General features: G+C 54.4%; 6 protein-coding genes across 6 annotated transcripts; 5 read left to right on the forward strand and 1 right to left on the reverse strand.

Annotated features, from left to right (window-relative positions):
• Nucleotides 1-307: 307 nt before the first annotated feature.
• Nucleotides 308-1,954, forward strand: PG986_002656 (phosphatidylinositol-glycan biosynthesis class S protein; the record flags this gene model as incomplete). Its single annotated transcript, XM_066838878.1, has 1 exon — nucleotides 308-1,954. The coding sequence occupies one exon, from the start codon at nucleotides 308-310 to the stop codon at nucleotides 1,952-1,954; it is 1,647 nt and encodes a 548-aa protein (XP_066703942.1).
• Nucleotides 1,955-3,162: 1,208 nt separating this feature from the next.
• On the forward strand, nucleotides 3,163-4,864 carry PG986_002657 (uncharacterized protein; the record flags this gene model as incomplete). Its single annotated transcript, XM_066838879.1, has 4 exons — nucleotides 3,163-3,552; nucleotides 3,681-3,757; nucleotides 3,826-4,332; nucleotides 4,408-4,864. 4 exons carry the CDS (start codon nucleotides 3,163-3,165, stop codon nucleotides 4,862-4,864), a joined length of 1,431 nt encoding a protein of 476 aa, XP_066703943.1.
• A 1,015-nt stretch (nucleotides 4,865-5,879) lies between these two features.
• PG986_002658 (feruloyl esterase) lies at nucleotides 5,880-7,610 on the forward strand (the record flags this gene model as incomplete). Its single annotated transcript, XM_066838880.1, has 2 exons — nucleotides 5,880-6,476; nucleotides 6,624-7,610. 2 exons carry the CDS (start codon nucleotides 5,880-5,882, stop codon nucleotides 7,608-7,610), a joined length of 1,584 nt encoding a protein of 527 aa, XP_066703944.1.
• Nucleotides 7,611-8,167: 557 nt separating this feature from the next.
• PG986_002659 (diphthamide biosynthesis protein) lies at nucleotides 8,168-9,955 on the reverse strand (the record flags this gene model as incomplete). The annotated part of the gene is made up of 1 exon (XM_066838881.1): nucleotides 8,168-9,955. One exon carries the CDS (start codon nucleotides 9,953-9,955, stop codon nucleotides 8,168-8,170), a length of 1,788 nt encoding a protein of 595 aa, XP_066703945.1.
• A 1,322-nt stretch (nucleotides 9,956-11,277) lies between these two features.
• Nucleotides 11,278-11,592, forward strand: PG986_002660 (uncharacterized protein; the record flags this gene model as incomplete). Its single annotated transcript, XM_066838882.1, has 1 exon — nucleotides 11,278-11,592. One exon carries the CDS (start codon nucleotides 11,278-11,280, stop codon nucleotides 11,590-11,592), a length of 315 nt encoding a protein of 104 aa, XP_066703946.1.
• A 926-nt stretch (nucleotides 11,593-12,518) lies between these two features.
• Nucleotides 12,519-13,232, forward strand: PG986_002661 (uncharacterized protein; the record flags this gene model as incomplete). The annotated part of the gene is made up of 1 exon (XM_066838883.1): nucleotides 12,519-13,232. The coding sequence occupies one exon, from the start codon at nucleotides 12,519-12,521 to the stop codon at nucleotides 13,230-13,232; it is 714 nt and encodes a 237-aa protein (XP_066703947.1).
• Between the last annotated feature and the right edge of the window lie 4,944 nt (nucleotides 13,233-18,176).

The raw sequence follows: 18,176 nt of genomic DNA on the forward strand, positions 1-18,176 counted from the left end.
TTCAGTTCACAGAACGTAACCTAGAACGTGGAGACTCCCGGCTCTGGCGCTGGACGCGGCTGCAAGGCTCTGGGCCGAGCGGGAGGTGACTTCAATGGTGACCTAAGGCGAATGTACCCAGCCTAACAGCCTAGCTCAATTGAAACAGGCCAGGTACTCAAACAATCAATTGGCGGCCGAGATTGCGACAACCTGGCCAAAAGATCCGACCCGAAGAAAGACGATCTGTGCCAGCAACGTTCCAAAGTACTCCTGCTTGAATAGTATAAGCAAGCAATGCTTCACAGCACCCTTGCTCGTCACCGTCATGTCCGCTGATATAAAAAATGACGGTGATTCCAAGCCCGCCTCCGCCGACGCGACCGTGAGCCTGCCTGCCACCGGCATCGCAACCGTCGAGCGCAAAGAGCCGCCGCCCGAGAAGGAAGCCGACACGCGACGGCGAACGTGGATTGTCATCTCCTTCTGGCTCATCGCCGTCTTCATCGGTCTCCCGATATGGTGGAACACCACCACCATCTACCGGGCCAACCTGCCCCTCACCCAGATGACCGACTGGGCTGACGGCAAGGCCTGCGAGCCCGTCTTCCCCCTCCGCATCGCACTTGATGTCGGCTCCCTACCCGAGCAGGAGGCGCAGAACCTGCTGCGGCTGACGCAACACGCCCTCGACGACCTCAACGACTTCTCCGGCCACCACCTGCGACTACAGCTGGCTCAGGCCCCAGCCGAAACCATCACTCCGGTGCGCGACGATTCGAACGTCGCTCTGACTATCCGCCTCGCTCCTGGCGACGCCGCCCATACAGCCTCGTCGTCTTTGCACCCACACTTGCCGATTCTCGACGTCCAGTACCCTCCTAACTCTCTACCGACCGCCAACTCCCCCTCTTCGGGGCTTGCGACGTACATTGCGACTCAGCTCGAGTCGACCTTCGCCGAGGAGCAGAACATCATCTCGTATCTACTCGAGACCTCTTCGATCACGCCCGAACATAAACCCAAAGGAATATCTCAAGAGGTTGTAGACACCGTGTCTAAGAGGATGACGAGGTCGTTGAAGTACTCCCAGACGTACCATCTGACGTTCTCCCTCTTCACCAACGGCCCTGTCCCAAGCAGCTGGGACATCGAAGCCGCGATCGACGAGTACTTGAAGCCCGTATTGGACATGTTGAAGCCTATCCACGATTTCACCATTGATACCCAGGTCCAGCTATACGCTGCTCCCGGCGTCCAGTCGCAGGTTCTCGGCAAGGAAGATCTGTCTTCCTTTATCAATGCCGCAGAATGGCCGCTGTCTCCGTCCATTGGAGGAGCTCCCACGGTCAACTTCATTGTCTACATCGGCAACCAGACTATTGGCGTGCCCTCGGAAACTAGTCCGGGCGAGACATCACAGTCCTGGATGATTCCGCAGTGGGGCTCTGTATATCTACTTGCGCCACCGGCCGAGGCAACTCACGTGTCTTCAGAGACTTTGAAGCAGCCGATTCTGACCTTTACGTCCCATCTCCTCACCCTCCTCGGTACCCCGCAGTCCGGCTCCCTCCCTATGCGCCTTTCGACACTAGCCCGCATCCGCTCCGCGGACCTCCTGCTGCGCGCAGCTTCTTCGCTGGGATCCCTGGCCCGGCTCACATTGGCCTTGCCTAGTATCTCTATCCCTTCCAACGTGGCGGACGGTGTGGTCAAGACGATCCACCACCTCGAGTTCGCCTGTGCCAGTCTGGGCGGCGCCCAGAGCCTCGAGCACGCCCGCATCGCCGAGGCCGAGGCCGAGCGTGCCTTCTTCGAGAAGAGCATGGTCGGGCAGCTCTACTTCCCGGACGAGCACAAGGTCGCGGTCTACCTGCCACTGCTGGGGCCGATTGGCGTGCCGCTGGTCATGGGACTACTGAACGAGATCAAGGCGTGGAAGAACAGGAGAAGCCAGAAGCTTAAGGCGGCTTAGGTCTAGCTAGGGCCATTGTAGAAGTGTTTAGGAGCGATACCCCAATGAATAAAAGTATCTCATGTTGATTTGCTACGTTGCCATCACGGTTGTGACCCCTATGCACCGGCGCTTTTTATCGCTTACCCGGGCTTACGGCCAGAACCTTCACTTATATTGAATGGACATTGGGTGGTATTGTTTGGCGATTATGCTTCACATTTAGCTAGCACATGGAGTTATCCTAACAGGAATGTCCAGACATGCCATTCCGATTTGAGCTATAAGAGAGCAGACATTGGAATAAAACCGAGCATCTGATCCGAGGGGCTGGTTCCCCGCGTTTCTTCGACCCGAGGCATCTTCTGTTCGCTCGCTGGCTCGCCTATGTAATTAATATATGCACCATGCAAGGAGAGCCCGATGTAACCCTCCCTTTTGCAAGTCCCGGCGCAGGTATTGGACCCTCGCCACCCACCCGGGAAAGGCGCCATACGCGAATCACTAGAACAGATGCATCATGCAGAGTTGCGTGTCAGTTTCGACGATTTGCCTTTTTTTTTTTTTTTTTTTGAAACCAACTATCTCCTGCGGATTGCGCAGTAGGTCGTAAAAGGTGCATTGGATGACCGTTTCTTGACCCCGAAGACACACCTCGCATAACACCATGGCTTGAAGACCTGTATATTGCCAACCATCTATCTCTACCCAATATCTATGCCCATCGACTGAAGCGCTTTGTTCTGACTTTCGTCAAAGAACCCGCCCTCCAGGTTCTCCGATCCATCCGCATCCAGTCCTGGCCGGCCGTAATATCGAATTACAAGATCTAAAATTGGGGCGCTACTCGGCAATGCTGGCGCCACCCAAGCAAGACCTACTACAGCAGCGTCGATCTTTTTTCAGCTGCCACTCACTTACTAAGGAGCGGTAGGGGTAGGTAGGTTATCTACAGATTTGCCAGGGTGGGCACGGCATTGTCCACTAGACCCGACTGAGGCTTCATCCGGCGAGTTCCCCGCCACATAAATAAGTTCCCGTCGACTATCGATCGAGGACCCGCGCGCACTCGATTCCCAGAATTCCCACACACGACTCAAATGTTGATCCTGCCGGATATTGGGAGTTTATCATCAGATTCGTAAGAGACGAGAGACAGAGAGAGAGAGAGAGAGAGAGAGTCGGGGACAGACATCGTCACCACTGGCTGCCGCCGCTGTCGTCTGAAGATGGATGGCACCTCGGCAAATGCGTCGTCGCCTTCGACGTTCTCGCCTCTGGCGTCCATCGTCCCGTCGTCCCTAGGGCCGATCTTAGCCCACATCATCCCGTCCTCGGTCTCCTCCCGATTCATGACTCTGTCGCCCGCCGACGAGAGCGTCGTTTCCATTTCGTCGTCGTGGAAAAGCATCGCCCTCACTTTGTTCGTGGGTTATGCGCTCCTTTGTCGCGCTCTGCGGTACCGCCGCGAGGGCGCCATGCGCCGCAGGTTCGGGTACCCGGACCGTGCCAGCTTGGCCAAGATGACCACGGAGGACGCGCAGCTGATTCTTCGGGACTTGTTGACGCTCGAGTTTCCGCAGTTTGCTGTTACGGCTCTGCAGTTCGGCCTGTTCAAAGTACGTTCAAACATGTTACCTACCCGACGAATTGAACTGCATGTAAACAAACAAAAGTGTTGCGGAAGACACGTACAAATCATACGAGGAAATTGGAAACAGGGTTTCGCTGACATGTGTACCTTAAGACTTATGGCGTTGAGACGATTAGTCGTCTGTTATTGGCCACGCGGAACCTGACCGATCCCGTTGCTAGTCTCAAGAGGTGAGTCCGAACACAAACATCCCGCATTATTAGACTCCCATATCCTGACTTGGCACGGCGCCCTCCAGATACGAAGACACCGCGGTGGTCATCGGCGAGTTCACCGCCAACCCGCCCGGGTCGGCGCGGTCCGTGGCCTCGATCGCGCGCATGAACTTCCTGCACAGCAAGTACGTCGCGTCGGGCCAGATCTCCAACGCGGACCTGCTGTACACGCTGAGCGTCTTCATCACGGACCCGGAGCGCTTCATGCGCCTGTTCGAGTGGCGCGCCCTCAACGACATGGAGTACTGCGCCTACGCCGTCTTCTGGAAGTCAATCGGCGACGCCATGGGCATCCAGTACCGCGGCTACCTCTCCAAGACCGAGTGGAAGGACGGCGTCGAGTTCGCGCAGGATATCACGGCGTGGGCCAAGTCGTACGAGGTCGTCGCGTTCGTGCCGAGCAAGGTCAGCAATAAGCCTGCCGTCGCGCTCATTCCTATGATTACGTACTGGCTGCCCTGGTTCATGAAGGACTTCGCCAAGGAATGCGTGACTGTGCTTTTGGGTGACCGGGTTCGGGAAGCATTCATGTAAGTCTCACTCCCCTCAAGCAACACATCCTCCGGCAAGTGCGCCTTTACTAACACGCCCTCCCCCATCACCAGGCTCCCCGAACCCGGCCTAACCGCCGCCGTCTTCACCTACAGCACCCTCGCCCTCCGCCGCTTCTTCCTGCGCCACCTCTCGCTCCCGCGCTTCCAGCGACTGATCCGGCACCACCCCAAGGGTTGCGAGTCGCCCGACCAGACCGACGCGCGTGTCCGCCTGACCTTCGCGTACGGCAACTACCCCTTCTACATCCGCCCCACCTTCTGGAACCGCTGGGGCCCCGAGGCGTGGGCCATGTGGCTCGCGGGCGGCAAGCTCCCCGGGGACGACCCCGAGACCCACTTCAGCGAGGGCTTCTTGTTCGAGGAGCTCGGCCCGCTGAACCGCATGGGGCAGGGCAAGGCGGAGATGGAGGCGGATGTGCAGCGGTTGCGGGCGAAGGGGATGGGGGTTGTCCGTTTGGCTGAGGAGGGGGTCGAGGGACATCCATACCCAGCCAGGCATTGCCCTTGAAGAGGGAGCGGTTTCGAATCTTGGCCTTTTTCTTTTCTATGTACGAAGTGTTCCATGATACATAAGCTCGTCTGTACAGAGACGCGGATCTCAATGATTTAGACGACCCTAACGCATGTAGATAGATGATAGTACTCGGCTGATGGGCATATTTGCGATACAACTTGTACTCAAAGATCTCTGTATTACCAATGTCCCCATCTATCTTTGATCAGCGCATTGTATTGCCTCTTCAACCGAAACACCGCCCATTTTGTAACGATGGATGCTGATGCAAGTGATATACGGGGAGAACATTGCTACACCCCGGGCGGGAATCCCGGCGCTAGATGGGATGTCAGTGAGATCGTACGTTGGATGCGGAACTGGCATGCTGACTTACACACCCGGATGCAACGATGCGACTGCCCCGATCGAGCTGCGTCAGAATTCGCGCATGGCTTAATATAATGCAGTTCAGCTCGAAGCTTTCCCGTCGACAGCCATTCAAACCTACCCTAGAAACCATCCGCCTATCAATAATGGTAAACATGGTAAATAGGAAGGGAGAAAAGCCAAGGTCTTGATCTTCCAAAAAAAAAAAAAAAAAAAGAAAATTAAAAAAAAAATTGCCGCGACTCCAATGGGCTAATCAGCTCACATTTACTCCGACTAAACTCAGATGGATCCGGTCGTCTTTCGCCCGATAGGGGTGGTTGAGTCTGTCGGCGTAAGTGTGATAAACACCCAGCCGTTACCTACCGAATGACGCTGCAGTAACCGTGTCGCTACAATGTTCGTAAACAAATCTGCAGGGAATCTCATACGATGCCATTGTCATTCCTATCGGAGCATCATCTGAGAGGAAGCGGCAACCAGTTGTTGTTGGTTCTGACCCCAACCTCGGCGCATATAAACAAACATGAGTCGCGCACGCAGATTGACAACTAGACCAGACGAAAGACATCCAACGTAAACACCTGGCTGTGTATATATGTAGTTACTGCTCAAATCGTATTCTAGAAGAGATGCTGCCATGGACCAACTAGCGAGCTTCCTCGGCTTCGGCTCTGTCACTACGGGGCCTGTCGGGTTGTCCTCCTGTGCGGCGGCGTCGATCCCTTGCCCTACTAGTCTGCCTAGCGCCGAGTTCCTCTCTGTGGAAGGGCACGTGGTGACCAACTACACAGTCACCATCCCTCCAGGCTTCAAAAACAGCTTCGCGGCGCCCTATTCTCCCCTACCCATCCTGAACTTCTGCAACGTGACACTGATTTACAGCACCCGGGCCTGGGCGACAACATCAGGACCCAAGTGTGGCTTCCCCTGGGCGATCTGGACAGCATCGGTAACGGTGGTGACGGGGAGCGTCATCCGCCGCCGAAGAAGAAGACCGACAGCCGCGGTCCCCCGCCGCCCCCTCCTGGAACGGCCGCCTCCAAGCCGTCGGCGGCGGCGGCCTCTCCACCGGCTTCATCCCCCTAACCCAGCCTCACGCCCTAGGCGAAGGCTACGCCGTCGTGACCACAGACGGCGGGCACCCGGCGGGGCCGACCAGGGCGACGCCGCGTCGGCGCTCGCGAGTAAAGGGAACGTAGACTGGGCCGCCGTGCAGAACTTCGCATCCATCGCGGTAAGAGGCTCTCGGTGGCTGCTCCTGATTAGTCCAGTGTCTCGGGAGCAATCAAGAAGCTATTAATTCGGAGAGTTGCCTTTATTGACTTCGGGGACACCCTCCCCATTATTCCTGGGAGAAAATGAAATACTAACCTGCCGAGAGTCGATAGGTACACGACGCCGCCGTCATCGGCCGGGCCGTGACCGAGGCCTTTTACGGGGAGAAAGTACTGTACGCGTACTTTACCGGCTGCTCGACGGGCGGGCACCAGGCCGCGGTGCTGGCGCAGCGTTGGCCGGGGACTATGATGGGTACCTCGCGGGCGCGGCGTCGGTGCGGTGTCAGGACGTTACGGCGGCGTTGGGGCCGCAGACGCGGATGGTGGAGCTCGGGTACGCGCCGCCGGCTTGCGAGATGCGGGAGTTGCGGCGGTTGGCGGTTCAGAAGTGCAATGGGCTTGATGGGGTGGAGGATGGGTTGGTTTCGGAGCCGGAGCGGTGTTTTGGGGCGTTTGATCCGCGGGCCCATGTTGGGGACGAGTTCGTCTGTGAGGAGACCGGACGCAAGCTCAAGATTACCAAGGAAGGTGGCGAGATAGCGACACTCGCCTGGGAGGGCTTGCGTGAGGGCGACGACGTGGTTTGGGGTGGTGTTGGGCACCAGGCTGACCTTGCAGGAAGCCGGTTTTCCTGGGTCGCGACTGCGTGCGACTACCACAATGGCACATCATCGCCGGAGTGCAAGCCCAAACCCTGGTCGTTCGCCACGGCATGGGTCCAATACTTCCTGCTCCAAGACCCAGCGACTCCATCTGGCCCAACCGCCTTCTTCAAGTCCGGTCTACGAGACATCGAGCGCCTAGTCTACCTGGGACGGCAATGGTACACCTCCATCCTCAGCGCCTTCGACACCGACCTCTCCGCCCTGCGGGACGGCGGCGGCAAACTGCTCATGTGGCACGGCATGGCCGACGAAGCCGTGCCCCTGAACAACTCGCGCGCGTACTACGACGCCGTCGCGGCGCAGGACCCAGACCGCATCGACGAGTACCTGCGCTACTTCGAAGCGCCGGGGCTGTCGCACTGCGGCATCGGCGGGAACGGCAACGGGCTCTTCCCCATGCGGCTGCTCGACGTGCTGCGGGCGTAGGTCGAGGAGGGGAAGGCGCCCGAGTCCGTGGCCGCGATGGCGAAGGCCGCGGACCCGGAGACGGGGGTCAGGACGAAGCGGCAGCTTTGTCGATACCCGCGGAAGAGCACGTATGACGGGGTGGGTGATGTGGCGAGTGCCGCGAGCTTTCGGTGTGTTTGATTATAGAAAAGAATGGACCATTATGAATTGAACCGTGTGCTCTGATATGAGGTTCCAAGGGATAAGAAGTTGATAAACGTTACGTACTCACTTAGTTCCGTACCGTTAGCGACGGTCTCGAAGGAGTGCCAGCAACCAAGTTGGAAGCACTATACAACTTGCATGTTTAGCACTGCCTTATATAACGAAGACTAGTGACTCGTAAATCTCGGATCTACATTATGTACTTACATTCCGGTCAAGGAATAGATTGTTATTGCGAGCAGAGGAAATTTGGCATACAGTTACGGGCGAACTAGTCGGCTCACTTTGATATGATGCATTCCTCATTTAATTCCCTTTCGGGTGTTTTACTTTTTATTTTCTTTCCATGATTGCTACGAATCTGTCCGGTGCTATGTCCTAGAGGAGTCTTCGCCTACAGTGTACCCCCTCGCCACACCACTCCTTCCCTCCTCGACCGCCGTACTCTCCTCATCCTCCACATCATCAGTCATGTTATAATCGCTCCCCAGACCCTGCCAGGTACGCTGAGAGCGCAGGAACTCGGCGCCCGGGCTCACGACTCCATTGACCGTGGCGAGCTCCCCAACCTTCCGTTGCGTCAGTGCCGTGGACGGATCCTTTCCTGCCTTGGAAGCCTCTTCCGTTGCCGAGGCAGACGAATCCTTCTCCTTCGCGCTGCGAACGGCGACCCGCATGGGCCGGCTATGGCTGACCAGTTTGCCCGTCCTCCAGTCGAACTCAGGAGGTTCTGACTCTTCCTCATCCACGCCACCTTCGACATCTTGGGGTATATCATCTTCAGCGTCGCCGTCTGTACCGCCTGCCACTTCTTCTTCCGCGTCCTCTTTGGCCTTGGATTCTGCTTGAGACGCCACTCTTTCTATGCCGCCCCACCAGCTGCCATCCCAAATTCGCTTGTCATCTCCGGCCAAGGCCAGGGCTAATTCGAAAGGCGTGATTACAGGTTTATACATGCCATCCGATTCTACAAGTCCGCTCTCCCAGCATCCCACAACCACCCAGCCATCCATCTCGGCGAAGTTTGCGAGTTTCGCTGGATTCAACTTGCCAACCACGATGGTGTAGCTCTTTTTGCCGGCTGCGGCTATCTGATCTTTGAGAAGGGCAATTGTAGGAAGGTAATTCTTCACCGATAGGGTGTTGACCAAGATGCCGATGATGGATGCGGACGCAAAACGGACGACCAGGCCATATCGGCGGCGCAGGAGACCCGGTGCTGAGGAGGGATCGATTATATCGGATGATTTGCTGTAAGGAGAATCGGGAGTCGGATATATGCGGAGAGACGCCAGTCTCGAGGACAGCGTCAGGAGCAGGGATGTGGCTGGTGTCGAGATATGGAAGAGGTGGTATGCGCTCAAGTCAACCTCGGATTTGTTATCCTCTTGACCACTTGATTCTGTTGATCTTTCCTCTGAGATAATCTTCCTGTTGGGTATACTGGCGACGGGGTCTCTCACGATCTCAGTGCCCACGACCCCGGTATAGCCTCTGTCGCGTAGTCTCCCACAGACTGGTGTAACATGTTGCTGGAACATAACATCTGCCACTATAACCACTTTGCTATCCATCTCCGGGAACTCCTTCTCGAAATATTCGACAATGGCGTCGTAGTCTAGCTTCTGCTGTGTGAAGACGTAGATAACGGGCAGGCGCGAAGTTGGGCTCAGGCACGATCGCCCGTAGTGTACCACACCTTCGGCGTCGGCATGTTCGGCTGCGATCTCGTCGACGCAGCACGCGCTGTAGGAAGTATCGGCAAGGATGCACAAGCGAGTTTCTTGTATCTCGGCTTTTGTGCTCTCGCTTTGCGTGGTTAGGTCCGTCTCGAGTGGTTGCTCGGTCGTATTCTTTTCCTTCGTTTCCTCGTCTGCCACAACGACCGGCCGCGAGGGCAGTTTTGCTAACTCTTTCTCCAGTAAAGCCAGGACCCGTGGGCCATCAGGCAGCATGGCATCTGGGAACTGCAGTGCGACGCGCCGCCAGCCGCGCTCTGCTATCTCGGCGGCGGTGCGGCTGATCTCGTAGACTTCGAAGAGTTCATCGTCGTTGATGGTCCGTCGCTCGGCCCGCGCGGTCTGGGTGGAGGGGTCTTCGTCGAATGTGTGCTCGGCGGGCGTCGAAAGCACCGGAGGCGCGCTGAGATCTGAGGCCATGGCGGGCTATATTCCAAAATACTGTCGCGAAAGAATGGCGTTTTGCGAACAGTGAAATCGCTGCGCTCGCTGTATGGAGGGGCAATTTGCGCAAGATCGGCTCAGAATAATTTTACTGGGGCTTTCGTCGAGGTGGGGGGGGGGTAGCTGGCTGCATGCGGCAGAGCTTGTCTGCCGTTTCTAAGGGTCCATCGCGAGAGCTTCGCAATCGAATGAGGATGGCCACTTTAGTAATTGAAGAACGTAGCTAGATATCTGGACATCGATGTGCGATGGTAGTCGAAGCTGATACAGTGCCAGCTCCAATTACGTGGATAGGATGAAGACGAAGGCGAGGCCGTGGCTCTAATCGGTTGTCTGCTCGGGTCGAAAACCCAAAGCCCTTGACTTGAAATCCCGTTCTGCCATCATACCTGATATCACCAAGGTTACAACTGCCAGAAACTGTCTCTAGTCATTACTAGCTGATATAGCCACTCCTGGGGCCATTTATACTACACTCAAGCACTTACTCGAAGACCATCCTACAATGTGGTTGAGTGAATATCCCATTTCGTCTTCGTCCTGTCAAAACGTCGGCCGTTTCTCAGCGGATAGTGGGGGCCAACTGAGACAGATCATACCACCAATGAATACACAGAACTACCACCCACATCATCCCGTTGGTAGCTGTCGGACCACGTAGGGCCACATTGAGTTCACTCAAATGCTCGAGTCGCACATTGTACACAAACGTGACGGAGAAGGGGAAACCATTAGGTATCTGCACGACTGCGACACGGCAAATGGTCTCAACCTTAGGTAGCTGATTGGCTTCGGCCGCTCGCTCGTCAGATCTCTGATCTCTGATCTTGGCCGGAGCTTGACCCCCTCAGTTTTACCCCTCCTCCGCCATGCTGATGTGCGAGGGAGGATTCGGTTGCAATCCCTCCGGACATTGAAAACCAACAAACGTTGACAGGAGAGGCAGCAAGATAAGGCATAATAGGGTAAGAAGGGAAGGTCCATTCTTCGTCCATTGGTCACTAATCCTGCGGTGTTATGCGAAACGCCGAAGCAGATCCTTCGGCCTATTGACACAGCATCGTCAACCCCACAATAACCGGGGCTTCATCGATAGACCGGGAGCTGGTCTGGCGTGTTACGTATGCAGATATAAAGTCAAGGCAAGGCCTCTCGAACTAGTTCTCCTCCATACATAAGAATCTGTTGTGTGTTTGAAACCCAGACTTCCATTCTTCTCTCATCCATATCTCAAACCCACCACATCACCAAATACCCAATCCAACAACATAATCTACCTACGTCATCACCCACTCACCATGGCTCCCACACTCGTCAACGTGATCTACCCCGCCGCGGCCTCGGCCGACTTCAACATGGACTACTACCTCAGCACCCACATGCCGCTCGTCCAGAAGAACTGGGCGCCCCACGGCCTCAAGTCCTGGAACGTCGCCCTGCTCGACAAGGAGACCTCGGGCTACCACGTCCAGGCCGTCCTCGTCTTCGAGACCGCCGAGGGCTTCAGGGCCGCCATGTCCGGGGACAAGGAGATCATGCCCGACGTCGCCAACTTCACCTCCACCAAGCCCAGCATCTGGATCGGCGCCGTCAGCGGCCAATGGAGCGCTTAAGCAACGGATGGAAGGGAAGAGAGGGGGAATCTTGAACGGGAGGGAAACGCTGTGTGTGGATTCGGGCTAGGAAATGAGCGAGTGTGCAGCTTTGGGCTTTCTAGCAATCCCTGCTGTCGTTCAAGGACTCTTCCAATGGCAGCTGGCCACGGGCGACGTTACGATTTACAACTTTCCCTTTCTACACAATACTGTATGTCTCTTGTATTGTGCCCAGTAAGGAATGAGATACGAATAATGAGGAGATTCAGCAATGTCACTGGCAGTGATGTGAGATGTGAAGTACTGTGTCCAGAGACAACAAAGTCGTCCCTCTGTGAGTGAACCTGGTGCCACAAACCGGCTGTACTAGCATGAGCCTATGCAGTTCGCTATCTGGATTGATGGGAATGTAGTTGCACACTCTGAGCCACAGTGTTTGGTGAGCGAAACTTCCAAGGGGCTGGGTTGAAGTAAAGGTCGCAACAACCACCTCAGGTTGGCTCGGGTTATAGAAACATGTTCCTTCCCAATCAACAGGGAATACCGAAGCGTGTTAGAGCTTTTTGCGGACAAGGCAATGTCTCCCCGAGGCCGCAGTTTGCTCCTTTCGCAGCAGTGTTTGCCTGGTTTCATCATTGCTTGCGGGTGTGTCAAAGTCCTATGGGGTCTGGCAATCAAAGACCATTGTTAGGGCTCATATATTTATATGCGGTCAGTCTACAGCCTTGAGAGTTCATCTTGGCGGTAGCGCGTCGGGTTCTACTAGGCAACGCGAATACACCTACTTCGTTCATTACACCCACTTCACATATTACACCTATTTCGTTTATTACACCTCATATGTAACACCTGCTGTAGTGATAAGGGAATCATCGTCGAGCAGCTAACAAGGTATAAGGTTACACCAGCAGTTTTGTCAACACCCGGTAACGCACAAATGGAAAATGGATCGAGGCTTTTGGGGGCTACCCAGAGAACTCCGAGATATGATATACAGACAGCTTGTCCTGGCTCCAGATCCGATACCGTTGCGCCTCCTGGGGTACTGCGACGGCATGCCCGTAGTGTACGAAGGAATGCAAGCGTATAAACCCTTGCCCCTCGACGCTAGGCTACTCCGAACGAGCAAACAGGTTCATGCGGAGGCCGCCAAGGTGCTCTACTCAGAGAACACCTTCCGGGTTCGCGACGCGACTGTACCCGATGTTAATTATTCCCGGAGGCAGGCCCAGGGCCGGCGCATCGACAGGGCGTACACCCTGGAGCATCTTGTACTCTACGTATTTTGCAACAGCTTCGACCTCCTCGACAACACGATCGAGTACATCAGGAGAATACAGCTTGTGAGCAAGTGCGACGCCGAATGCGAATGCACTGGCTCTTGCGTGGGAGGTGGTGGCCCTTGGAAAATCAGTCACATCGTGGAATTACTCCAGGCTTATTTCAGGGGCCTGAGGATGATCGAGCTAGAAGCTCAGTTCGTGGGACATGCCTTTCGGCCGCCGGATGCTGGCGCCGTCGTACGCCATATGCGCATGATGGCTGAAGTGGCACTGAGCATCAGATGGAACGCGTATGTCCAAATATCGTGGGGCCCGACATCCTATACCTCCGCCAGTGTCCGGGAACCACTCCCAGCCACCTCGTTGCGAGAGTAAACCCATCGCTCACCACGCAAGAGGCAAGCGGCCTTGCCTGGATTGGGTGGTTTGTAGGCATGGGTAGCTTTTGGGAACCATCGCGGTTTTACTAGATATCCATGGTATGGTAACAATAGCATCGTATTTATGCAGTACCTAAATATACTTCATTGGCTTTTTCTTCGTTATTGGTGTTGTTGGTAAATATACATGACGTGCAGTAATTGCGGTGCTCTGCATGTTGCACTTCGTGCCAGATGAAGCACCAAGCGCTTGCCACTATATATGCATCATCGATCCCGACGCCTTCCTGTCAGTTCGATAACGCATTCGGATTATTAGAATGCGTACGAACCAAAGCGGCAAACGAGTGATCTTTTCAAAGTCTCTGCAATCTGCATGTCGGACGGGAAGGCCTGTCGGGGTTCTACCCAACCCGTAAAGTACCATCCCCATTACCATTGGTAGATAGATCGAGAGGAACTGGTCATCCCAGATGATGACGGATTGCTTCACATGTCTTGGACCCCATATCTGCGTTTGCAATGCAGGAGGCCGACCAAACGGGCGGGTTATGCAAGCCATGTTGGGGAAGAGAAGCATCGACGAACGTATCCTCCCGCCCTTCCCATTTCTCAATGCATACTGTGTGCAAGTTGAGAAAAGATGAAACTTATAGAAGACTTGACACCCGAAGACAAGAGACTTGCTAGTCGAGGAGTCGAGGATCAAGCGCCTGAGTCTGTTGAAGAGGCAGACATATAAACGTTCCACCATCATCCTCCAACTCGATTGAAACATCTCTCCATGTTCCACCTACCACAATACCATTTCCAATTATCTATCACTGAAATCCCCTAAACGTACTTGAGCCTATCAACAACGTCATCTGTGTCACCGATACCGTCTTACATAATGTTCGGCTGGATCTTATCTTCGCTTCTTGCCTTGCTGGGCTTTGGGTCCGTTGGGATTATAGCAGGTAATCGCTTCCCTCACACCATTGGCCATTGTGGAATGGCTCTAACATATCTTCAAGGCGGCTTGGCAGCCGCTGCGCAGGCCTTCTTCTATGGAGGCTTTGGTCCCGGCGGGCGGGCTTTTCGCTATATTGCAAATACTAGCCATGGTGGTTTGATTGAGACCTGGGTCTCTATGTCAGCCTCAGTCGGACATATGTCATCAGCTGGGACTGAGAAGGGGGGTAGGATATTTGTGAGATGAGGAATGGGTCGGTGGCTGTAGTAGGCAATGATGCAGTGTTGCCAATGTACCTTACGTATTGGAACGGCGTGAACGCGGGATCTCTCATGATAGTCTGCCGTGCCGTACCATACAGTTTTGATGACGTTGATATTCTCTTCGTAAACTGGCGTGGTTTCCAGGTCTGAAGCTAGATCCCTTTGCCTGCGTGAAGAAGCCGAAGACTAGTAATGCGAAATTAGGATGCAGCGTGAACCAGCGTCTCATCGTATACGACCTCCGTCACTTTACAAGACTTCACCGTCGCTTCCCTGGGCAGTATAGTATGTCTCGTGTCTTCCACACACTTCCAGGCAGAGCTCACATGCCCGGAGCAAACCGACTCGTGGAATAAACTTGGTGTTTGACTGAAGCTATGTCACCAATATGGAGGACGTTCCCGATGGTCACATACTGGTCTCGGCACGCCTTATGATGTCGCTCGAGTTATGTTGATACAAAGTCTTCCCGACGGGCCTGCCTCGCAAGGCAGTTGCTCGTGTCGAATCATCGGAGGCGTACTGCCCACGATGCAATCCAAGAAGACATATCTCCCAATTTTCCCAGCAGGCTGGCAATGTGTATTCAGCCGTAGGATGACAGTGAGGACCAATTGGTACAAGAAGAAGCTTATTTTTGATTTTCTTTTGGAATCTGTTATTCTATTAGGGCGGCATGTTGGCTACTTTGTTGGTACGACTGCGAGGCACTTTGTTACATTTCTGGCTTATCCCAGCAAGATGGAATTGCCAAGGCTGCCAGTCAGGATAATATGCTCGAATCTGTGTGACCATGCAATGAATGTAGTAAGAATTATAAGAGTTGTTGACTTTTGTCGCTTTGACTACAGTCTGGAGGTCGCCTGGCCACTGGTTTGTAGCCGAGATTGCAGCAGCCCTTGGAGTTGAGCCCCTTGCAGATGACAACGCGCAAGAGATTGGCACTAATATCAACTACCGTCGGTTGGCAACAGATTACCGGTCAGCTAGAATCGAAAAGTATTCGCGTCAGACTAAGCAGAGCATATGCATCCAGTCGAATCAGGTTTGTCTTAATTTCACTCCAGGTGCATTGGACCATAGTGAAATTTGATCCGCAATACTCCGTCCTGTGATCCCTTTCCAGTTCCCCAGGTGTCTCCCAGCGACTCGGGCACTACGGGAATGGATACAGGGTCCTACCTGGAGACTACGGTGCTGCTTGCAGCGCGGGGTTAATCAGCCGGCCTCAATGATCTCCATGCACCTCGTATATTGTGTGTGGAAATCGCTGACGGTAACCTCCAGCCAGTTACAACACGGAAACGACGAAGGATATTGAATCAGATAATACGTGCATTGCGCGTATAGATTGAATGTGTAAATGGTAATGCCAAAGCCGAGTGTTTTGTTGTTATGGTCATGGCCTAGGGGTTGGGGTTTTCGACAACGAAAATCACTTGCCTGTTTGTTGCCTGCGCCCAACCCAGCCCGTCGCGATAGCACTATTGCTGACTGCATAGGCAAAGTAAGCAAGCATCGCGGCACGGAGGCAGGCCTGGCTGGGCCTATCGGAATATTCACCTGCAGTTGCAGCAGTGGAGTCGTGTTGCAGGTAGCCGTCGCTCGATCATAGGTACGTGATATCTCGCCTGCGCGCGCCGTCTTTCCAGTGGTGCAGCCGGCCGGCAACAAAGCCTTCTTAATCACGGCGTGCCGGTGCAAGCTGTGACTGGCGCGGGGGTGTCTTAGATATCGCAGCAAGCGAACTGAGACACTTGCTTCCACCAGTTTCACCACAAAAAGCCACTGAGGAGACCGGCGCGTAGATTGGTTCCCTTCCCTGGGCCAGCCTTCCCACTTCCCCTTGTGCCGCAAAACGTCACATCGCCTCTCCGCCTGCATCTGGAAAAGCCTCTATCACGAACACTCCATTTCATGTGCATTTGGTCCTTAAGCCGGTGGCACACGGCCAATGATGCGTGTTTGCTTGTGTTGTTTCATACTGTTTCATGGCTTAGGCCCAAAATGTTTGCGAGGAATGACGAAAGAACCGAACGAACCGAGCCGAGGCGGCGCCCCTACTGCCAGGCAAGGGATAGCGTTTGGTTAGTTGCTTGCGGCTCCTCCCACTGATGGTCACTGAAATCAAGCACGCACACCGGACACTGGCGACATCTTCGCACCCCTCTTTATGGTGCCAGCAAATCCCACGCTGCTCCGTCACGTTGCAATGCCTTACTTGCTTGGGAAACCACCACGGTGAACCAAGCGAAACAAGATCGGGCATCGGAAAAAGGAGAGTTACATTGAGCCCGACGAGATGCTACCTGGAGAAGGCCGGCAATGGCTTCCGCCACCCGTTGAGAACACCAGAACAGTCTGGCTAATCATGGGCCATATGCAGTGAGAATTTGGTCTATCCGTGGGTGGTTGGAGGATTGAAGCTGATGATCTTTGTTTTCCGGCGTATCTTCTAGCGCAGCTGTTTGTATTATTTGTTTTGTAGGCCAAGCCGCAGATGGCTGGTTTGCTGATGCAAAGATCGATCAGTGGCTTCAGGTCAGTCTATTTCCCTTCCAGTTCATCAATCGATGAATGCGAGTGATATGCAATCATCGACAGCTGAAAACAGGTCAAATTTACTACAAGCGACCGAAACACGACTGCAACTTTTCTTCTTCTTCTTTTCTCTCTCTTTTCTTTTTGTTCGGAGTACACTTACCAAAGTAGATACACGAACAAGGCAGGCCGTTGAGATGGATGGGGACAGCGAACATTTGCACATGGTGGTGGCCTGCCCATTGTGCCAGTGGAAATTTTCAAACCAAAACCTCCAAGTACATCCATGCCTCGTTCATGCTTTCTCTTCCTTATCCCCAAATCCTCCGCCAGGAACACAATAAAACAAACGCGTTACGACCCTGCATTTGCACTTCTTAATTACTGTCACGCTCATTAAAATCCCAATTGGAAGGTTCTTATTTGTTGGTGGCTCAAGGACCTGTCAATATACTCGCCAGCCCTTCCCTGTTCCGACATCCCTAGCTGCTCAGCATCCGCCAACCATAGTACCCTGCACCCTGGAATCATCCATGGCAAACGGCTAGCGGCCATGCAGCCTATCTCTGCCCTGGTACAGTGACAGTCAGACGGTGCGACCTTGGAGTCGGAGCTCTAACCTAACCATTGGTGGATGTTGGATGCTGGGAAAAATTCCCCGCGACCGCCCGCAGTTGCACTACACCTGGACTCGTCGTACGACCTTGCTCAAGGCTATCCAGAAGCGGAAGTCGCGTCTGTTTCCTATCAATCCCAGGCTCCTGTCCTATCGCGATCTTGGGTCCTGATTCCTCAACTGTCGAATGATTGCTTGAGCGTGCGGATGTGGAGGAATACGGCACGCTTCTTCGTGGAAGGGTACGGCAACAAACACGGCTAGGCAGCGTCATCACTGGTGGAAGCTCCTTGCCATTGTTTCTGCTCTGGCGAAATCACGGACCCTCGGCTGGCCAGTCACGGCTCACAGGGAAGCCCTCGTATGAGCTGACCTGCGTGCCATTGTAAAGTCAACGGTTGGCCAAGGCTTGTCCGAAGGCGTTGCGCCTAGAACTCATTTGCCCACCGGGATCGAAAAGCCACTTCAACTACAACGATGCCCAATACATGCACAAAGCCAAGCCGGCGAATTGGCGATGTGATAGGTTTCTTCGCTTCCAATGTTGCAATACGACCTGGTTCT

This window comes from Apiospora aurea (assembly GCF_038362705.1).
Source record: "Apiospora aurea strain CBS 24483 chromosome Unknown utg000002l_segment0_segment0, whole genome shotgun sequence".
NCBI lineage: Eukaryota > Fungi > Ascomycota > Sordariomycetes > Amphisphaeriales > Apiosporaceae > Apiospora > Apiospora aurea.